At 38.8% G+C, this 23,356-nt stretch overlaps 1 protein-coding gene across 10 annotated transcripts in view; it reads right to left on the minus strand.

The window, feature by feature from the left end:
* The window catches only part of LOC134528383 (RNA-binding protein fusilli), a 326,528-nt gene that overhangs the window by 14,227 nt on the left and 288,945 nt on the right, over nt 1-23,356 (minus strand). For 3 of the 10 annotated variants that reach the window (XM_063361967.1, XM_063361964.1, XM_063361968.1), the window contains 6 exons: nt 21,082-21,192; nt 19,706-19,881; nt 16,683-16,777; nt 15,916-16,131; nt 7,840-8,073; nt 5,815-6,034 (listed from right to left, as the gene is read on the minus strand). In XM_063361967.1, the coding sequence (XP_063218037.1) occupies nt 5,815-6,034; nt 7,840-8,073; nt 15,916-16,131; nt 16,683-16,777; nt 19,706-19,881; nt 21,082-21,192 (1,052 nt within the window). Of the gene's footprint in view, nt 1-1,765; nt 6,035-7,836; nt 8,074-15,915; nt 16,132-16,682; nt 16,778-19,705; nt 19,882-21,081; nt 21,193-23,356 lie in introns of those variants that run through there. The other 7 variants (XM_063361958.1, XM_063361959.1, XM_063361961.1 and 4 more) reach the window with 3 other exon arrangements.

Here is a 23,356-nt window from a genome sequence, read left to right on the forward strand (position 1 = left end):
AAAGTGGAAGAATCAGGAGCAGGTGAACACACCGGGCAAAGGAGAGGACTGCACAGTGGAAGAACCAGGTGCAGGTGACCACACTCGCTGAAGGAGAGGACTGCAGAACAGTACGATGCATCAGGAGCAGGTGAAGTTAGGAAAACAAAAGAATGAGGATGTGCCAGGCAACTCGCCAAGGCAGAAATGTTAAAAAATAACGCTTTACGGACATCGTAATTTTGTTCTGTTAAAGGAGCAACCCACATCATGCACTAGGCTCAGCCTCACCTACCATTTCGGGTTTGTTTTTAATATTCAAGGTTATTATGACAAAATATTTAGGAAATTAGTCAAGCAGAATGATTTAAAAACTAATACTTTGACATTTTAGGAACACAAGACGATTTGTAACGTGTCTCTGTCAACAAAATTTGCGCAAAAAGTAATATGGAATGCTTATACATAAAGTGAAACATGGTAGGCATTGCCAACAAAGACTATGGCACACAATGTAGTGAGTGAAGCTGCGCTTTGCTTACTTGGTACGACCAACACAAGCAAGCGTGATTTAACGCATCACTGTCAAATACATGGCTTGATGAAGACGTATAACCAAGGCGAAGTTAAATCAAACTTGCTTGCTTTTCACGTGGGCTGAATAAATCCACGACCAAAACAAAGCACTTTTTTACAACTAAACCGCCTACCCAAGTGTGTGAAGAGCGCTGGTGGATTTTGCCGCAGGAGAATGGAACACCTGACTATAGTGGACAATTGCATGTTAATTGGGGGGGAGGGGGGGAAGGGGGTAATCACATCTAACTGAACATTGATTTTACAAAAAAAAAAAAAAATTGAATTAGCAACAATAAACATCTGTAATAAGTATGTTTTGAATAATGTTGTGCACAACAAAATAACCAAGAGGTTTATGGGAATGGGTATCTTTTGAGATTATAGTCTCACAGCTCTGTGTAAGCACACAGATAATAAAAAGAGTTTTCTCCCAAGTATTCCCTTCTCCTAAACACAGATATTAAGAGCATTCATCGCTAATCACACCGTAATGATTGGTGTGGTTTTACCAACAGAACTCCATCAATTAATAACCCATGAGCTATAGCAGTCAATAAGCAGGAACTAGGTGAAATATGACGAAAGAAAATGATTTCCAGCCATATTCACAAGAGTCCTTTAATACTTTGCTCAATATTTTATTAGTATTTTTTTTTAAATAGAAACACTGAAATGTCAACAAGACTTTACTCAATCTTAATTTTAAACCACAAAATATTTAAAAAAAATTAATACGGTTAAAATTAAGTAACATTAATAAATATGAAAATGTAATTGTAAAAGTTTAAATACTAAGAATACAAGTTAACACGCACACACTTGGGATTGCAGCACTATCAAAGAATGGTACTTGACTACATAGTTGAGACAGTGCCTACCTTAACCATCCAATATCCGGAAGAGGAGGATGGGGAAACTTGCAAAAAAAGCCACAACATAACCACAAATAATGACAGCATATAGTAGTATGTTTTAAGAAACTCTACTCCTTACAAATGCCAACCCAATGGTACGAAAACACAGAAGTCACTCATGTTTAGATTTGTCTTTTTCTTTAAATAGATTACTGGAACCAGAGAAACATGCATCGATTTGCTAGAAGCAAGAAGAGCTGACCATGCTAATGGCGACACATTGCGATGGCACCTGTACAGAGTCGTAAGGTAACCAAGTCCACTGCCACAAAAAAGAAATCCACAGCTGCAAATAATTTTCATCAAACTAAGTTTTTATTGATCATGAAAGTGCAGAGTACAGAAAGTCATGAGCTGCAATATGCCACCCTTAACTCTTGTCAGAAAATACCAGTCCACGTCATCAGCCATTCAAAAACTAAACACGATACACATTCAGATGTCACGTTATCCCAGATGTTAGTGCAAGAGAAGAACCCAGCACTTAAAAACACACAGTACACCATACCAATGCCTTAGTTCTAGCAGAAGCCAAACAGTGCCAAATATCAACATTATTATACTTTTTGAATACAGAGAACTCCACATATAAACTATAAAAATTCATTGAGTCTTTTATATATTTCATGAAAAAATTGTTCATAAGGAGTAAAGAGTATAAGCAGAACATATAAAAACAAACAAAATAATACAAAACAAGTGTGGTTTCCAATGCTTGATTCTACAAACACTGTCGCTTAACACACAACAAAGTTAACACCGTAACTGCCACGTTTTCTTAGCTCCTACCAATCGCCTGGCAAAAATGTACAGTCAATAAAGTTCTGTCTGAACACGCCAAACAATTTCTTTAGGATCAGCACTTCTGGTTGCTTAGCAAAGCCACAGTTCAACTTTACAAATGCGAGGTCACTAGAATTTGTCCATGGGCAAAATGAAGGTCAAGAATGCACTCGAAGCATCTCGACTTAATGCAAATATGAACAGAAAATATGCTAGTGAGCAGTTCTTTGGTTCACGAGAATGATAAAAGGCTCTCAAAAATAAAAAGCGTTGGGCTAAGTGAGTAGCGAGTGGTTGTGCTAAGCACCAGTGGATGTGGGTGACTACCCATGCCACCCAGTCAACTAGAAGTGGTCTAGCCCTCACTGGCATCACCACCTCTAGCCAGTGCCATGTTAGAAACAAACACCATCTGTCACCAACCCCGTGATAGAAGCACTTAGCTACAACTGAATACCGTTTCCTGGCACAAACCGCACAGCAGTGCTGCCACTACAGATGGCCCCTCGTCACACGGAACATGAGAACCGTCCGGGCCATTATCGAGGTGTATAATTTCCCCACACCATTAACACAAGTCAGAAAATATTTGAAAAAAAAATTTCATTAAGTTTTAAAATAAATTCGTAAATTTTTAATGTCACAATTTGCAATCTTTACAGGGGAAAGAAAATTCAGTAAACTAAATTTTAAACCCAAGAAAAACTCATTCCAGCAAATTATAAACATTAACTATGAATGGTTAGGTAACACCATTTGTTTAAAGTGCTATTAAAATCATGCATACCACCAGAAATATGTTATCCATGCAATAATTCACGCTACTGACAACACACCATTCTCTGGTCTAGTACAATTGGAATCTTAATCAAGATCAGCACTGAGCCAATGTTTTGCAGAATGAGAGCATCTCACTGCAAATAACCATCACTATTATGTACTAATGTATTTACAAATAAGACACACAAAGCTTTAGCACATTCAGAATGCAGTGAAGAAACCACTAATCTACATGAGGTCACAGAATACAAAAAGGGCCACGCAAAATAATTAATGGTGGAGAGAGCTAATTTTGTTTTTGTATCACGGTCTTATGTGCACTTAGCTTCCAGGACTTTTAAAATATACAAAGGTACACAATATGCAAACTTACCTTGCAGAAGCTAGTTTCTCTGTAATGTATTTTGCACAAACTAATTAGGAAAATTAGTTTTTACACCAAGAGAGATTTCATTCATTTGGAACAGGTATTCAATTATTAACTAAATACTTCTTTACACAAATACAAACAAAAATGGAATGTGAATAATGAAGCAATGACAAAAAAAAATACTTGTAACTATAAATGCCTCTGCAAAAATGTTTGCCAGAAAAAAAAACAGTAGTAATCTTTGTCATTAGTAACTGGATGGAACTTTTAACCACACTTTGTGCAACATACTTTAATATTAAAACCAAACTATAAATTCAACACTGCCAAGAAACTATCAGTCAGCTTACTGGCATCAACAAAAGTAATCTAAAAAAAACTTATCCTACACAAATAAAAAGTAGTAAAAATTTGGAAAACAAAACAAATTCTTGATGAAGTTATGCTCCTACACAAACTTGTTTTAATCTGAGCATAAAAACAATATTTCATTCACAACCTTGCAAAAACAATCACAACTTTAATAAACTGTCTCTCTCACAGTATAAACTATTGAGTCTTCAGAGCACATTAAAGAGCACATTATGGCCACAAGTACGCAAAGCACACATCAACGGAGTCCAAAACTTATCCCAATGGGAGTCAATATCTCCGAACCAACAATTTAAATGCATTCCAACACCCAGCAATATCCTGGGGAAATAACGGCCGAGTAACATGTAAAGTACATAACAAAAATGTCGTAAGTCACTAACACAAAATTCATAAAAACAGCTGCTTCAGTTTTTCACATTTTGTTTTCAGCAGGTAACAGGAAAACTTAGTAGTGTATATCATGTATAAAAATAGAACTAAACACTCGTATAAATTCAAGGAATGTAGTTCATTATAGCAGTATTTTGGAATGTACGAGCTACCAACCTAAACAATCCAGCTACAGCTATATTAAGTGCAAAGGGGAAACTTAAGTACGGCTTGTAATCCTAAACAGGGCAAGATAAAAAATATTAGCAAAAAATTAAAGGGGTGCTAACAAGTGCACAAACAAAAAATTAATTGATGTGGCACACAATAATAACCAACAACATTAAATATATTTTACACATTTAAACCTATAACTGGAATGATTCAAAGCTTTGACAAAAACAAACAAGTGCATTTTCACAGAATGAACTGTACCTCTACCTGACAAAAAGCTGCCACAATCTGCAATCTATATATAATCTCAACAGCAGTGCAAAACTGATTGTAAATGAAAATCTAAACAGGGCCACAGGGTGTCTCAAGGATTGCAGGCAAAACATTAGCTTATTTTACCTAACTTTCCAAAAAATTTCTCAATCTTAATTAAATCAACATAGACCAAATAAAACAATAGTCTGCAATGGAATGCCATACGTAAAATGTAATAAATTAACTTTGAAATTTTTTTTTCCCTTTCAAATTTAACTGAAGCCAGGTTTTAAGGAGATCATGAAATAGCTTACACACTATGGTGAAGCTTAAAAACATATTAGTTATTGTCTTCTGTGACCTTTACTACTCTTGGGGCTGTTTTCCTGGAGTTTTGTCGATTGCCTACAGACACCCCAGAGGTTGCTGCCTCAGACACCCAGAGGGAGGAAGAAGCCTGGTAGCCCAAGGGCAGCTGCCCGAGACACCCTGCATGTAGCTGCCTCTGAACGAGGTACTGCGCCTCAGACACCTAGAGGGAGGAGTACGCCTGGTAGGGCTGGTAGCCCAGGGACGGATGGGGGAAGGGGGAGGCCGGCGGTGCCTGCGACACTGGCCAAGGGCGTTTGGCGGCAGGCAGGTCCGTGGGGAACGCCTGCTCCCAGGACCTCTTCACGCCCATGAGGGCGGCCGGGTTCGGGAGGAGAAGGCCCTGGTGCGTGGGGGCGCCCGTCTTGGCGGGCCCCGCCGTGGCCACGGGACTGCCGGATGCCTGCGAGGTGGCAACAAGCGGGAAGCGTGGAGGAACGTTCAACAGGAAGAGCCCGGAGCCCTGCGGCGGGACGGTCGGCTGACCCAGCAGGCCGATGTGGGCGCTTGAGTGAGTGATGTAGCGTGACGGTGCAGGGGGCAGCACGGGGGGAGGCTTGCTGGTGTTGAGTGGCGGGACGGGAGCGGCAGTGGGCACCGCGGGAGCGGCCGTGCCGTTCAGCTCGGCCCAGTGGTTCTGCTTGGCCGCCACTATGGCCACGGCCATGGCCGCTTGCTGCTGCTGGTGTTGCTGGGCCGCCATGAGCTGGCTCATGAACCACAGGCCCTCCTGCTGCGACTGTCGCATGGCCAGCACTTGCTGTGCCTGCAGGAGCGCCTGCGAGGGCATCAGGGCGTACGGGCTCTCCCAGGGCACGACGAGGGGCGCCGTGGGGAGGGGGGGCGGCGGCTGGGCGGGCAACATACCGGGAGACAGGAGCGCCGCCGGCTTGGCGGGGGACACTGGCGGCCCGGCGGGGATGCCGCCGGTAAGCACCATGTTCATGTCCTCGCCCGAGCACTGGAACACTTCGATGTAGCGCTGTTTCTTGCCGAACACCATGTAGCGGTGGTGTTTCTGCTGGGCCGTGTGGAACGCGCTTTGCTCAGAGTCCATCTGGATGAATGCCTCACCCGAAGGCTGGCCCTGAAACCATCACCGTGGTTAGAGGTGCTATTGAGCGACTAAGCACAGGCACAGGAACAAACACACAGTTAAAGAAGTACGATCTGCACTACTTGTTTTTTTCTGCTTTACCTTTGATGCTATTCATTCCTTGCCAACTGAAAACAAAACCAAAATCTTATGAAAATTAATAGCACACAACATTTTGTAGAAATTATGAAAAGGCTTTTTATGGCTAAATATAACAAAACTAATAATCATTCTTGAAAAAAATATTATATACACACACACACACAATTTGATTGGCAGAAAAGATCTCAGACTGGGGCTGTTTGAGATTCTCAGTGTGCTACGATTTCCTATCATGTAATGCTTGAAGCCTTCTTCACCATTACTGCATCTTTCAAATATTTCTTATTTATACAGCGCACACACACAAACACACTGCTAACAGAGAGTGACAATGTAAATTGCTTGCTAACAATGTAGGAGAGAACTTCAGTGAAGCAACAGCAATACACTAATTATTATTCCTTCAAACATGAACAGCAGCAGATGCCATTTAAAATCAGAATTATGATACAAAATGTTTTTTTAAAAAATTTTTGGGATAGATATATTAATGTTATGAAGTATTAAATAATTATGTATGTAGTACCATCCAACATGACGTTAAAAAATTTTTTTCAAGAGAATATTAACACATTGGGAGTTTCCTTTGCCATTCATACCAAATTTAATGGTTTCAGACATGCTTAGAGAGCACACCACAGTGAAATGCCTTTAATCAGGCATCCCATGGTTCTACACATTCTGTATCACGCACCCAGTAGTGGTGTTTAGTTTAGGCACTTTAAAAATAATGTTAAATTGTTTTAACAGTTGGTTAGGTAGGGTAAGTTATATTTAAAATAATGTAAAACCACGTGAACTGTTTGTTACATTATGTTTAAAGGATTAAGGAAATATAGTTGTAAAATAAACCAATTTGAGATTATTTCCATGGAATAGTCATAAGTGACAGAAAATTTAAGGCAATTTATATCAAGCACCCAAACTTTTTTTTATTAAGATTTAACTATACAGAGTTGTTCATTCTATCACTGTTGAACAAATTACTTAACAAATGAAGTTTTTTTTTTAGTTTTTAAAATATAAGTCTTATTTTTTAGTTCAAATTATATTTTTTTTTTAGAAATTCCTCAAAATGCTACCACAAAATCAATTTTCAAAGACACAAAAAATTTGGGAGCAATTGACCCTCCCCCCCCCCCCTACCCAGTACTCCTCCCCACCCGGCCCCGGCCCAAGGGTCCCATTGTGCTCAATGGCCTTGGAAACACGTCAAATCAAAATAGCTCAATTTCCCCAAAAATTTCAAAACATCAGGGGCAAATTACCTCCTCCCTAAGGGGGAAGGGGAGGGGTGAGGTTTACGAATGGCTCGTAAACACTCAAAATGTTAAGGAAATCCATTCTTGAAATTATTGAAATTTTCGCCTTAGTGCACTAGCCAGTGTCAACCTGAGGCAACAAACCCCATCATGAAGATGGCTACAGCAGTGTGGCAGATTATTATTTATCTCCCATCATAGCCACTTGGGTCCAGCAGGGTTAGAACCAAGAAATGTGCTGGATATTTCCACGAGCCAGTGTGTTTTCTCAAGGCATTCCAATCTTCCCCACCCATTCGTCAATACTCCATTCAAAACTCTAAACTCCTCATCCCTAACAACCCAGATGTCAAGAGATGCTAGTCCCCAACTCCGCCATCGACCCCAACGGCGAGAGTACGTTCGTGCGGCAGAGACAACGGTCACAACTACCTGGGCGTTGTAGACCATGTGCACGCCCTGGAACACGATGCTCTTGGCATGCTCGCCCAGGAACTCCAGGATGTGCTCCACCTGGGCCTCGTAGGGCAGGCCGCGCAGCCGCACGCAGTCCTTCCTCGTGCCCGACGTGATGAAGTGCTGCGGCAGCAGAGGCACCTGGGGCACCTGCGCGATCAGCGGCTGCTGCTGCTCGTACGTCTTGGGGTCCATGGAGCGGTTCAGCACCTGTGCCAGCAACGTGCACGCTCACTGTATTCGTAATACATCTGACACAAAAGTTACTCAGGAAACATGCAAGTGTCACAAGCGGACTATAAAGTAGGTTCTCCAAGTGATTACGAGTAACATTGGAAAAACCACCACGCACCATGAGGAGAGATATTCGTGTCCACCAAAACAGTCGCCGGAAAGTAAATTAATCATTTTTATCTCAATGTAGTAATTACCTCCAACCTTGGTTGCAGGTATAAAAAAATTCCATACTAATCAATAATCACTATCATGATCAGTCTCTTCTGCATAAGATAAGCATCAATGGAAACAACTGCAATAACAATGAGCACTCGGTAATTGTTGAACGTAGCGGCTTATTGGAAATAAATGGTAATTATACATTAAACAATTTTTATCTGCTTATACAAGTAGATGTATGTAATTTTCCGCACCGGCATACCAAATTTTAAAATTATTACTTTTCCTGTAAATAATTATATAATAGGTAGTTTACATTAATGAAATTTAGGGGTCCTTGGGCAAAATACGTTGACGTTTAGGTACTTACGAATAATTTTAAAATTCTTTGCCTGAAAACAAGTTGCTAAAATCCACGGTAGTTTCATATGTAACTGGGCTGCTAGAACATGTAAAAACCACGTCGTGTTAATCTATAAACGGCGAACGTAATGTTCAAGAAACAATCAGCGTAACGAAACACCGATATAACATATTTTTACTATTCTTGGCTAATGAAATTACAATGTTTTATTCAACGATAAAAAAAAAACACTTGTTGCTACATACAGAACAAAAAGTTTTCTTTCCGTCCATTACATGTTTTACTTACGCATTTACAGCAAAACTTGACATTCCTTTAATTTGTAACTATTAATCATTTGGTGTCAGATAAATGTTAAAAATTATATTAAAGTTAATACTGCCTGCAAAATTTTAAATGGGCGTATAAATCACGCGAACCACATTGCCTATCGTAAGAACTTCGGTGACGTCATAAAAATCACTATATCGTTACGTTGCTGTTCAAATAGATCATCCAATCGCTGCAAACACATGTGCGAACGACTTAATAATGTCTTCTGCGCATTTGACCGTTGCCTACGCTATTTCACAGAAAACCTTTCAACACTGTACTACTTTTCTTTTAATTCCTTAAGCAAAGATCATTTGCAAAAAAACTATCAATATTTTTCCTTGTATTAGACACGTGCGTTTGTTTATAAATGATACTTCAACAAACAACAATTTTTCGTTAAAAATATTTTACGTAGTATGTGAACTCCATTATTTAAATGTAAAATTCACGAAATTTTAACACTAAAATTTGGGCATAAAAATGCTATGACACTGAACTTAAAAAATATGCCAATTATGTCCACCATAATCCAATTTTGTACCGGAAAACCCATAAAAAAAACTATATCTACCATTCTTACCAACAAAAGAGAACAATTTTAATGAAGCAGTGGGCAAAGTGGTTCTATCCTCCATCTCACACCCTTATTCAACTACCTGTCTAAAAACAAAATTCTGCTTACATTCCTTTTGGGTCTCAATTTTTTACTGTACACCTAGCATCCATTGTCCATCTTTGATTTATTCCAAAGATGATATGATACGCTTGTATCGCAAGGTGACTCCCTCCTACTCTTTCAACAACAAATTCCTGAAACTTCCTTTGCAAGTCTTTCCCTCCTCTCACAGCTAGTATTTTCCCCTCCAAGGCACCGTCCTCAACAGGAATGTTTGCTTCCCTCTTTCCGATCGATCGTCACCACTCCCTCTGCCTCTTCTAATCATGATCCCTCCTCCCACTAAACATATCACCCAGCTTTCCCCAACTTCTCTCTCCCTTAATCACCTTAAAACAGTTTCACCAGTCATTCTACTTTCCTCCCCCCCCCCCCCCCCCCTGCAGAGTATCACACCAAGTTCCTTCATCATCACCAATGATCTATACATTTCCCCCCTCCACCACCTTCCCTTCTTTACATACTCATCACCCACCTCGCTGCCCTACATTGTATATTTTCCAGCTTCACCTCCATCACCAGATATGGGTTCCATATCTCATCACTGGGTGTCGGTGACCGCCTTAAACTTTGCGGGGCCCAGGGCCATTTGTGGTTTTTGGGGCATAATATTTTTAAAAGGGGCACTACCAGGAGTCCTGAGGAGTATATGTGATACCTCACCCCAGGTCTTACCCTAGAAAATTAAAAAAATAAACTCTTTTGTTTTAATGTTTAAGCCAACTGGAACTTAAATTTAAACAATACTCTTTTATCATTTATCTTGAAAAATTTCTGTATTCTTTCCCGCTAAATATTTTTGGGCTGGTTTTATGAATTCTTATGGTACAATTGCGGGTAAATTTGCGTTATTACGAGAGGCAATAAAATCTAAGAAAGATTTGCTTTTCAAAATCATGAATTGACGAGCAATTTAAATTGCATGCAAAAAAAAATGTATCTTTTCACAATAATGACCATATTTTTAAGAAATAATTAAAAATGAAATGAGAGAGCACAGGACCAGAATAGAAGCGGGACCTTGGGGGATTGCTCGGTTTGCCCAGCCCTGGAGCCACCCCTGCTTAATCTATTCATTCTATGGTCTATCTCATTATTAGTCTATGACCTTTACTTCCCGACCAGGTGGTACCGGAGGTTGTCACCCCAAAGAATAAAGCATAAATGGCTAATAAAACTTAACAGCCTAGTTCCAAATATTCCAATATGAAAGATGTTAGCTTATTCAGCCCCGAAGGCTCCAAGTGATTATCCGCACATGTACCAAGATCCCAGTTGCCTCAGAGCACTAGATTGTGAGCAGGTGTGCAGTTGTTTTATTGTACCTATCTATATACTGTGTATACTACTGCGTATACCAATGAGACTAACCTATGACCCTATAATTTCATCACTAAAAGTATGAAAAAAGACACAAGCTTTTAAGATAAAGCATTGTAAAATTCCCATTACTACAATGTTGGAGGACTTTTAAAAAGATTACCCTAAATACTTTAATTATTGAAACTGGGCAGTCTGCATATTTAAATTTATTCATGCAAAATGAAAAGCAAATACATTTAGTAGTAGTCTGTAAAAACCATGTATTTCAAATACTTTTTGTGCAATATCCTTTAAGGGTATATTACTTTTTACTCTAAAAAAAACATATGTAACTGATAGAACTGAATTTTGGGGGACCCTCACCAACAGTTTCACACAGATAATGCTAGTACTTACATGGAGAGCAACCGACACCTATCTACTATGACTGTTGCATACTGCATGTATGCATCAAAACACACATGATATAACTGACATGGGGATCACAGAGGCTAGTATGTTTATTGCTGCACACCTTTCACAGGTGAATCTATATCTACACCAGACTCGTGCAAGCGTATGGCACAAGCGCGATAGAACACACAAACCCCAGTAAAGTGTCCATAGGGTTTTGTAAGTTTTATCTTTTAATCATGGCTTTTATCAGCCACATATTAATCACTATACCTGTGTGTATAAAACAGTAGTTTATATTTCATGGAACCAAGCAAACCGTCCGATCCCCGACTTTCAGGTGAAAATAAAAGGCTTTTTGATTAGCTTCTGAATCTGTTATTAGGATACTTGTATGTAGTTAAATGGACACACTAAATTTTCAAGACAACATTCTTCTTTCACTCGGCTCTTAAATGCTGCAATCCATTTTGTTGCCCACTTCTTACTCAGAAACTCTCAGAGCTCCGAGTCCTTGGTGTTCCGATTGTACCCAGGGCCCCACAGCAGGACTGAGCAACCAGACCAGCACCAACAGTGTACCTATACTGCGAATTAATATTTTGTTCAAGACTGGCATGTTGGAAAATCTTCAGCTTTATGAAAAACTTATTTCAGCAACCTCTCCCGCACACTCATAACCCAGGCAGAGGAGGGGAAGTAGGGGAGGTAACATGGTGCGACGGGAAGCAGTGCGTGCGGGCAGGAGGGGGAGAGACAAGACGTCTGTACACAAAGACAGTAGGCCAGTGCGTCTGTGGCTGTGTTTGAAAAGCTTCTCTCTAGAGCTTATGGTAGCAAGATATTTGAAGATGAAAATTCTTTAATTTGAAGTGTAAATCAGTTCTTGACATGACATGTTTACTAATACTTAGAGACAAGATTTTTTGGTTTTACTTTCAGGCCAATTTCATTTTTAAAATAGTTTTCAGTGTTATTATTTTTGTAAAAATCTGTTTATTAAAATAAATGTTCCATGATACTAATTTCTCAAAAACAGTGTCATTTTAACTTGCACATGATGCACTTTAACAATATAATGTCTGTAATAAGCATGTCTATCATTTCGGAACAAATAAAATAAATCTTTTACGTATTTCTGTGTTTGAAAGATGTTCTAAGGCTGTAATGTATAAATGGGTAACTAATGACAGTTATAAGTGTTATGAATGTCCTAAATAAATTACTTTCATTGAATTTTATATTTAAAATATTAGGTATTTGTCATTATTTAAGTTTTGACTGAAAATGCTCATTTGATTCTTGATTTAAATTGCATTTAGGTACTTTGTGGTGTATTAACTTAAATTTCAGTGTTATTTCGGTTTTATTGCAATTCACCAAATAATCTTCTCCCTACTAATGCTGACTAGAAAATACAGACTTTTAAATAACATTATAAAATAATATTCTTACATCTCACAAATGCCTTACGTGTTCAGGACCAAAATTAAATTTATTTTGTAGGCCTTGTCTTAATGCGCACTAATGAGAAAAATTAGTAGATTAAGGATGGGATCAGTTGGTTATCACACTATTTCATACTGTTGCATTGTGTAATACTGACAAAGTATTTGTGTGTGTATAATATAAAATGTTCTTTCTTCAATTGTAAAAAATTACAATATTGCATTTTTTTTTTTTAATTTTACAGAAGGTAAATAGTTCAATATACAAAACTTTGCATTTTAAACTCCAAGAGCATTTACCATTGTAAAAAATTTCTGATACTTAAAATGTTGGTTCCCTTTCTTTGATATAAAAAGTATTTAATATTAAAGTATTTTATCATTTGTACAGTAATAGATGTACCAATGACATCAGCATCTCTTCAGACAATATGCAATTTAATTATATACAATGTATTAAAGGGACCTGCTTTGTCAGTGTTTAATATTTTGTTACTAAGGGTTTTAATTTGTCACTTAGCACTAGTATGTGTGGTGAAGGCTCTAGCTGTGGCCGAGTGCAGCAAAGGTGGCATGAATGCACCCATGAGACGCCCTTGGTGACATAAGCTTGTCCCTAATCATCAGCAGTCTTCGAGGCTCTTGGAGAACCTGACCCTCGCTTGTGCTGTACCAACACCACAGCTGGCACCCGAGGTAATGTCACTGCCGTCGTCACCACTGCAGTGTTTACCAACAGGTCTCCAGACGATCACAACATTTCAAACTGTTCAGTTAAATAACCAGCTACTCAAGTTTCACAATGTATAAACAATATTTCAACAAAACAAAAATGAAGGAAACATTATCTACCAAAAAAATTAACGCGTAAATGCAAAATGTCCCCATACAAGGAAATAAAAAATCACAATAAAAGAGAATATAAACTATTAAAAATAGGAGACATAAAAAAACTTTAAAAGTACTAAAATTGTTTGGGATGGTTTGTCTGCTAGCTCAGAAGGCAGTCTTGTCAGCCGACACCAAAAAACAAAATAAAATAACAAGGTGACGTCGCTGTGCAGGGGTGCAAATCTGAAGTATTCGCAAAGGTCTTGCTTGTGGGTTTTAATAAACACAAGTCATCTCTGGATGGGTGCTTGCATGTTGTGTACTGCCCTTATTTTGGTCTACATGCATTCAATAAGTAGAAAAATTTAAAATATACAGACAGTTTTTCTGTTTAACAGTAATAATTTTGCAAGCGCAAGTGGACCCCTCGATGAGGGGCTAATAATTCCATTCATGGAAAGTACGTTTATTTAAAAAGTAGATTATACAAAAGCACGCCAACCAATTTAAATTAACAAGTCATGCAACAAAAACCTTTCTTCAACTTTAAATAGAAAAACAAAATCTGTGACCCGAATGCGAGCCTGAACTAATGCATAACTATCGTCGTAGTACACACTTGCCACGAAAGAGTGCAGGCCATCAAATGTAGTTAACTTGACATTTGACAGAAAGCACGCATTGCATGCAATCGGCGAGCTATTGATATTCGACAACGTGCGCGCGCTCTATACAGGAAGCAACATAACCAAACATGAATGATGGCAACTAGCGCTGGCTACATTTTTATAAGCTGTACACTGCGGCGACACAGACGAACAGATAAATTTATACCATTTAAAAAGTCTTTAAAAGAAAATTTATACAACAGACAACTTCATATTTCCATTAATTAAATAAGTAAGTGGTATTGCTCATATAAATATTAGATTTCTACTTTAAAATACAACTTTTTATACGGAAAAAATACCTACACAAAAATGCTTGGAATCTAATAACGGGACCAAAAACATCATGCGACGTTTATGGGAGAGATGTTTTATCCAAATTTTGATGCCCTAAAATACTGGTGCGATGATTATGTGCGTGCAACGATTATTCAATGAAACAGGTTATTTGTTCTGTGAAAATCACATGCTCTTTAGGACGTGTAGGCTCTAATGCATACAAATATTCCAGACTTAACAACAGATGTTTCACATAAGTACCATGTAAGCATCCTCTGGTGCCTCAAGTAGTAAATAAAACTTCAGAAAAAATTAAATATTATTTTTAGAGCATAAATAAAAGAAGAAAATTAATTCTTATATAAGTTTACTAGATTGACCCTAATATAAGACAGCATGCATATTAAATTGATAATTTCCTGGAAGCATAAGGAAGACAGAAACAATCTTACCCGGAAAAATCTTAAATATTCAATTTTGAGCAAAAAAGATTTTTAATCACTCACTGAAACATTGTAAAAATTAATAACTGTAATTATTTCCAAGTTCTTACCTTTAAGAATTTTTTTCTTGGCATCTCGGCACTCGGAATACTGATATTTTATTTTAAGAACTGAACATTCTGGTATCAGTTAAATAACCTTGACAGCGATCTAAATTATCATAACAGGTAAAAAAAGGTGGATATTTGTACACAGTTTTAGTCTCATAGAAGTACGTCAACTTAGATGGAGTGTGTAATGTAAGGAGCCATCCCAGCATTTTCCTGCATAAATTGCAAAAAACCACGAGGAACCAGAACTAATGGACAGGAATTCGAACTCAAGTTCTTGTTTAACCCTTGCTCCACTGAATACTATACTTATGCTGTAGGTGTTGCACCATTGCTACCACCACTACTGCAAACTACTACTTCTACCAGGTTCTACAGTACATTGATGTGCAACTACAACTTGAAGATGGATTAAATAAATAGTTATTGACGATATATCCGACAAAGCCATGGCAAATGCAAAGTGAACTAACTAAATTTGGGTATCCCTAAATCTTTTTTTTTTCTAAAATACAGAAATATTCTGGGAGGTTATGTCAGTTAAAATTAGGTGCGGGAAAAAAATGCAAAACGCAAAAATTAAATGGTTTACTGTCTTCATAAACCTTACTTCAAGTTGAGGGTCAAAAAAAAAAAGTAAAATGTAGGGTTGTACATCAGACGTCTGTACGCGGTGAACCGAGATAACAGTGGGCTCCGAACCACCGAGTGTGGCACGGGAGCAACACGCCCACCGAGGACTCGGCGTGCTAGGAGCGAGCAGCGGCCTGTAGCGAGAGGACAGGAGATGAATCCCAGGCACCGACCTGCTGCACCTCGGCGGTGGTGCTGCGGAACAGCTCGATGTAGCGCGAGCCAATCAGCTCGCGGTGCTTGCTGAGGGCCTTGCCCGCGTCGTCCTCCTGGTTGAACAGCACGAACGCATCGCCCGTCGCCCGTCCGTCGGGCTTCTTCACGAACAGCACGCCTTCCTCGTCGTCCATCACCTTGCACGAGCTCTCCCCCGCTTCGAAGAAGTCCAACTGGAACGGCACAAACAACAAGCTGAACTTCTAAGATTCATGATTCAGGATTATGCAGTCACACAAAAACCCTGAAGGCAATACGCAAGAGGTTCATCAAGCGAATAGCCTCTTCCTTGGGGTCATACGGTTTATCGTTAGGGATTCACGTCAAAAAATTCCTTTGTCCTTCCCCCTTCATTGTTTTACCTTGTAAATAAAGTGTTATAAATTAAAAGCTTTTTGGATATGGATTTTTAAACTGATGAACAGTTTGGTCACTTGACTATGCAATCAAATGAAAATAAATTCCATGTAAAATACACATGTTTTATTTTATTGTAATTGTAATTTATATAATTTATTTTAGTTCTGTTTATGGCATTTATATAAATATAATGGCAGTTACTACAAAATGTGTTGTTATCACTGTGCACAAAAACTGTGGTGTGCACGGAAAATGAGTCAATCTACCAACCAACTCGATAAATCATGACATTCCCACTGTTGTTCTACTAGTTGCTCCACTAGCTGGTGAGCGGACAGCTCAGTGTGCGGTGCTGGAGACTCACCACCTGCTTGGCCGTGCAGTCGTAAGGCAGTCCCCGCATCCTGATGATCACCTGGCCTCCTCTCGACAGGAACGCCTGGGCCTCGTTGTTATTGCCTGCAACAAGAAGCTGTGTCTCGTTTGCCTGTCCACCGTGTCTGCACATTCCAAAAACTAGCTGTTCTAAACTGAGCAGCAAGTAGTCAAGAATCCACAAACATCATTAACGATGCACTGTGATGTAATATTTCAGATCTCATATCATCATTTATCCATCTGTGTACTTTACATTTCATGGTATTCTTTACTCTTTGAAGTAAAACAATGCAGTACAGTTGACAGCCAATTGGTGGCCAATTGTGTGTATAGCTTTGTTAGTCCAACTCAACAGATCTACAGGTCTGACACGTGTATACATGCATAGGATGTAGGTTAAACTAACTTCTAATGGCAGTACTTTCGTATTCTTATGCACATGTAATGTTACTGTCTCAAGTACATGCATCTGTATAGGTATGTAAAAGGTGTTTGTCATGTTAAAAATAGCCATATTTCACTACTGATTAAGCTTCTGTTGTTTTCTACCAGGAATTACAGTTTCTTAAAAAGGTCCTATATACACTGAAGAAAGGTATTACAAAAAACTGGTAACCCAGTGAGCAAATTTTATAAATAAAAAAAAAGCACCTCTTTATGGGTTCAGTAAAACATTTAAGTGACCAATATAAAAGTTCAAACTGAAAATGAATCTACATTATCAAGGTCACACGGCACCAAGCACACGACCACACGTTCAAGACATACATTATGTAGTCACATCAAACTGTGCTTAAGGGAAAATAGAAGTAGTGAGAATTCAGAGGATGTGGTAGTAAATAAGTGTTCTTGATGGTCAGGAACAATTTCAGCCAATATAAATGAATTTAGGGCCCTTTCATTGAAACCTATGAGACACCGCCAACTGTTGACAACACTGTTTTTGATTGGCTCATAGAATCATGCTGTATGGTCTGTACCCTTCAATATTACCAGACACCTACCATTTTTGCAAAAATCCAAAACTCCACTCTAGACTAAATGTGCCACGATACTTACTGCACATAATGATTACAAGCATATTAAATTTTCAAATGATATATGTATTTTGTTTGAGGAATCCTGTTTTAAACCAAAAGTTGAGGTTGCTGAAATATTAAACTTTTTTTGATCAACATTTGCATCAGTTTTTATATTGCTTCCTTTTTATTGTCATATCTAATAATATTGAGTTAATTTAAATAATGTTAGCTACAGATAAAAATAAATCACCACTACATTAATGGATTGGCTACCACTGTTAGCCTATTGATGTCCATGATAAGACTAATGTATGTACTTATAGTGATCACTTATATCAACTAGTAACCGAGTGTCAGTGACTGATTCCAGAGCTGTTCAGGAACAAACTAATGTTAAGGCTGAAGACCATCCATCCAAGTTTAGTTGTTTTTCCATATTTTCTTGCAATCACTCCAGCAAATACTGTGTTGTTTCCCCACTATACAGTCCATGCGATTCCAGCCTCAACACCCCAGACTTCCGTGTCATTGCACGATTTCGTCTCTAGAAAACCTTGCTATCTATGAGGAAATCTCGACAAATTCAAAATAAATAAAACCAACATATACACCTGGCAGGACATGCAAAACCTGAAACAGCTTCCACCGCTTACAGATCAGCATCGTTGTTCTCGCTGCCTACCGCAGGCCCCACCTTTACCTAGCACCCGGGAGTGCAGCACCTGCCACTTAACTGCCATCGCTACAGGCAATGAAACTGAACACACCTCCGGAACAAGTCCAGTTACCATAGCAGATAACATTATCTGCGCAAAATGCTATCAACTGCAGCAACTACAATGCTCTCACCACTTACAATGTGGTTGTAAAACACAACACTGCTGAACAATACACCGTATTTCATTTTCCTCGCGCCGTTATCGACAAGCTCTTTCCTTGGGTAAAATGATAAGATTAATACAATATTCATTAAAGATTGTTAAAAAGTATTGTAAATTTGTTAAAAAATATTTGTAATAGAATATTCATTAAAGATTGCTAAAAAAATATAGTAAATTTGTTAAAAATTATTTTACATAGAATATAACCACGGTCAGGAGTTAACAGGGCACAGTTACAGCAGTACTGGTGATGTAACACTGCTTCAGAACTATCAGCTTTCACTCCCTGCAGCTCAACAGCTCATGAGACAACCAATGGACATAAAAATATTGAGGGTCTCCATCCTGCTCTGGCTAAATTTCCCCTTCACTTTTCCATTAACCTTCGTAACTTTTTTTTTTTCTCTCTCCCCATCACTAAAAGACGTTTTTGAAACATTCTCTGAATGTAAATATTGTGTTTGCAGAACTTAATTCTGGTGAAGTGGAACAACCTACAGTAAAACCTGTGTCCTTCAAATTATCTCAAATGCATGGAATAACCTATTCTCGGCATGCTAAGCTGTAAATAATGTCTGTGGCCTAACTAGTTTGTAATTGGAGCTGCTTTTTGTGAAAGAAATACCTCAAAGTGGCAAGTCTTTTTTTCTCTATAGAAATGCTTAATTTAGATGTGCATTATTTCTCTACATTGTTATTTTTGCCAAACACCGCTGACTGCTCAACACTGCTACACTTTCCGAGTACAACATGCATTATTTTTACCACAACAAAAAGAGTTGAGAAAATTCCCTGCATAGTAAGTTTATATATAACACACAATTTTACCCTTTTAATAAAATTTCCCTGTTTCTAAGTCCTTAGTTTATTAGTACCTTGAGAAATTTCTTACCAGAGATTTACTGTACTTTGTATAATGATTCAAATAATACGAACAGCCAAAATTACAGGGGGCAGGTGCAGTAGTAAACTGTTGGTCTCGACAATTCTGAGATGGTCCTCACTACAAGCCGTGGCTGGGTCCTCCCCAAGTTGAACAATGCAATGATCTCGCTATCGAGACCTGAAATCAGCTGAGACAAGAGCCATAGCGCAGAGTGCCTCACCTCCCGCCACGTTGATGAAGTCCTCGCCGGAGGCCTTGTACACTTCTATGTAGCGGTTGCCGATGTGGTGCTTGTGTCTCTTGAGGGCCATGTCGCGGTGCTCCTGACTCACGAAGCGGACCAGTGCTTCTCCGTTACGCCGACCTTGAGGGCTCAGACACAGGGCTACGCCACCCCTGGAACAAGGGAGCAGAGTCCCTCAGCATTTAGAAGGGCATGTCGTGCCTGCCTATTTTGTTCTCTGTTTAGATGCAGCCATGTGAAATTCAAATTTTTCCTAGTAATGTTAAAAAGTTTCCTACCATTACATTATCCATCTCCCATTTCACCATAAACTGTATTATTTGCACATTGAAAACATTAAAAATTACACTGCAGTGCTTTATATTTACCTTTTGACTATTTTCTACCTTACACTATATATCAAGCAAATTAACTTTTTTTTATTATTCACAAAAATTTTTATTATTCTTACTGGAATTTCTATAATTGCTTTCAAACAATTGTTTCAGTAATTTTTTTTTTGCAGAATTTACAAAACTTTCTTATGGAGAAAGGGAAGCATGGCCCCACATTCCACCTCTTCAAATACAACCCTTCAAATACACCCCTAAATACACATGATATACACCCTTCAAATACACCCCTAAATACACATGATTCTATGGCAGGAAAAGAGTTGTTTGTGGCTGGAGGGGGTTAGAGAAAAGTAAAAAACATAAAAAATGGGGGAGCCCTTTTCCACTAAATAGAAATTTAAAACATGGTATTACATTTCAGTGCATATACGTTTTTCATTAATAATCCAATTAAATTTTTAAAACTCATTTAATGAATAAAAAAATTTCTATGCTTGTATAAAAGTGTCTCATCCAAGAATACTAAGTTGAGTCTGAAGGAGATTGGGCCCATTAATCCTATCCTATCGCAACCACTGCTCACCTGAGTGCACTACTTCCCCATAGCCCTTTACAGCCAAGTGATTTGCAATCAAAACTTTCTATCCCAGATGGTGAAAGTTTTGTAGGGCATAATCTTACCCTCGACACCTAATGCCTTTCTCTATTAGCCAGTACTTATTCATATTTCATACATTCACATACAAAAATAACATTTTTTAAATAAAAAATATAACAGAGTAGTAGAAAAGGGGTATCTTCAAAAACAACTGCTAGCCATTTAGGAGACTGTTCCTTCACCGCCAGGACATAAGAGTGTAGATATAACATAACCACAGTCATAGAACACTAAAATTTAATACACGATGGAAGGACTAACATCTTCGATGAGGAAAGCAGGAGAACAGACTTACACGATTAGCATTACTCTTTCAAGAAAAAAAAAACTACTAGGCTGATGAGATGGTGTATACTCACTTTGCAACATTCAAGCCTCGGAAGAACTTTGCGATATCCTGGTCGGAGGATTGCCACGGTAAGCCCCTCGCCCTGACAACACAGTTGTCGTCTACTTCCTCATTCTTCGAGCTGAAATCACAAATGTCATGTTTTTTATACAGTTGGTTCAAACCAGGTTGCAGGAACACTTGTTCACTCCACTAACAAAACGGGTCATTCGGCAGTTAAGCCTTTTTAGAACTTAAAGTGCGTGCAAATCTTTGGTCATTCTCATCAATTCTACAGTTTTTTTATATTTCAGTATTACCTTCTTTACTTATGTAATCATGTAATATTCTTTTTTAGTAAACTAAAGATTTAAAAAAAAATATCTTTAATCTCATGCTGATACAGAAAACTAATGATGAATGTAATTTTGTCCAACACAATTCCCTTTATATCTGGCTTCGTGAGACTTACATTACTTTGTGTGCAGCTTGACCAATAGGTATCGGTCAAACTGATAAATGAGATAACCTCGACAGGTGAACTTGCTAAAGCTGAGATCTGCTCGTCAGACCTCTGACGGCCAATCACATGCCACAGGGTTGCACATCCCCTCCACGCGTCCACACACCGTCCCTGGCCGCTGCGACCAACCACCTCGCGCACGCTCTACCGCGGGTCTGCGCTAGCGCCGCCTATCTCTCGAGTGCCCACTGCCTCCGGGGGCTTCACAGACAAGCAGTTCCAATAGATAAAGATTACAAACAGAAAAAAAATAAGTGGCAAAGCTATCTCTCGGGTCACAGATTAATTTCCCACAGGGGCGCCATGAGACGTGTGTTATCAGCGGCGACCATAGCAGCTGCCATGTTAAGTGAATTACCCTTGTCAAAGTCATTTTATCGTACAACGCAATTTAACGTGATGCTCAAATTATCACAAAAAATATATATAAAGCCGTGGCGCAGGGTTAAGAACCAAAAAATAAATGAACATAGTTGTATGGAAATTAAACAAAGTAATTGAGAGCAAAACTAATTATTACTTTGTTTAAAACGAACACACCTCAAAAATATAACTCTCATCTAACATAAAATATATTTAGTAGATTCCCAGTATACCATAAATTGAAGACATTGACAATACCACAAATTCTTAGTTTGGGCACAAAGTTTAGTGCTTCAGTAGTATATAATAGGGGCTCCGGAAACAGGATTCAGGTTGTGGTGTGTGGCCGGTGGTGTCGACCGCCATATTGGATTGTGACGTCACGGCGGCCATCTTGGATGACCTTGTCCTTGACCTCTTACCTTTGACCTTGACCCCGGCGGCCATTTTGGATCCGCCATCTTGGATCCGCCATCTTGGATGCATCGTAACAGGACACAACGTAACGGGACACAACGTAACGGGACACAACGTAACGGGACACAACGTAACGGGACAAAGCGTAACGGGACACAACGTAACGGGACAAAGCGTAACGGGACATAACATAACGGGACAAGTAGATCACGGCGGCCATCTTGGATCCGCCATCTTGGATCCGCCATTTTGGATGATGTCATTTTGTTTTCTCGAACATCCCGACATTTTGTTTTCCGCCATTTTGAATTATGACGTCACCGTTGCAATTTCCGTTACGGCCGCCATCTTTAACTTTTTTATTTATTATCCAATTTTAATGAAATTTTTTTTAAAAAAATTATAAAAAAATCCATTTAATAAAAATTTAATAAATTATTTATAAAAAATGTACTTTACGACACGGAGCTCGGAGTCCTCGGTTCGAACCCGACAGGTGCAAAAAAATTAAAAATGGCGACCGATCCTTCCCCCCACGGTGGGTGCTGGCATACTGACCCCCACCACTTAGGTCAAAGTATACATATCTTCACCTAGTATGATGTCATGTCCGCCATCTTGAAATCTGGACGCCATCTTGAAAATCTTTATTTATTATCCGATTTTAATGAAAAAAATTCCAAAATTTTTCAAAAAATTAATGTATTTGAATTCTGTATGATTATATCGATGTACGTCCTTGGTTCGATTCCCGACGAGAGTAAACGGTCGATCCTTCCTCCATGAAAGCTACCTAGACTGATCTACCACCACCAGTACAAAGGTTTATATCATCAACTGGTATGACGACACGTCCGCCATCTTGTCTTCATCCGCTGGAGTCCACCATCTTGTTTTCGTCTGCTAGAGTGTGCCGATACCATGTAGTATAATTATCTGGTCACCATACTTTTGTCCTCAACTGTTGACATTGATCATTGACCTTGGCCTTTGACCTTGGCCT

Source organism: Bacillus rossius, chromosome 1 (genome assembly GCF_032445375.1).
Source record: "Bacillus rossius redtenbacheri isolate Brsri chromosome 1, Brsri_v3, whole genome shotgun sequence".
Classification (NCBI taxonomy): domain Eukaryota; kingdom Metazoa; phylum Arthropoda; class Insecta; order Phasmatodea; family Bacillidae; genus Bacillus; species Bacillus rossius.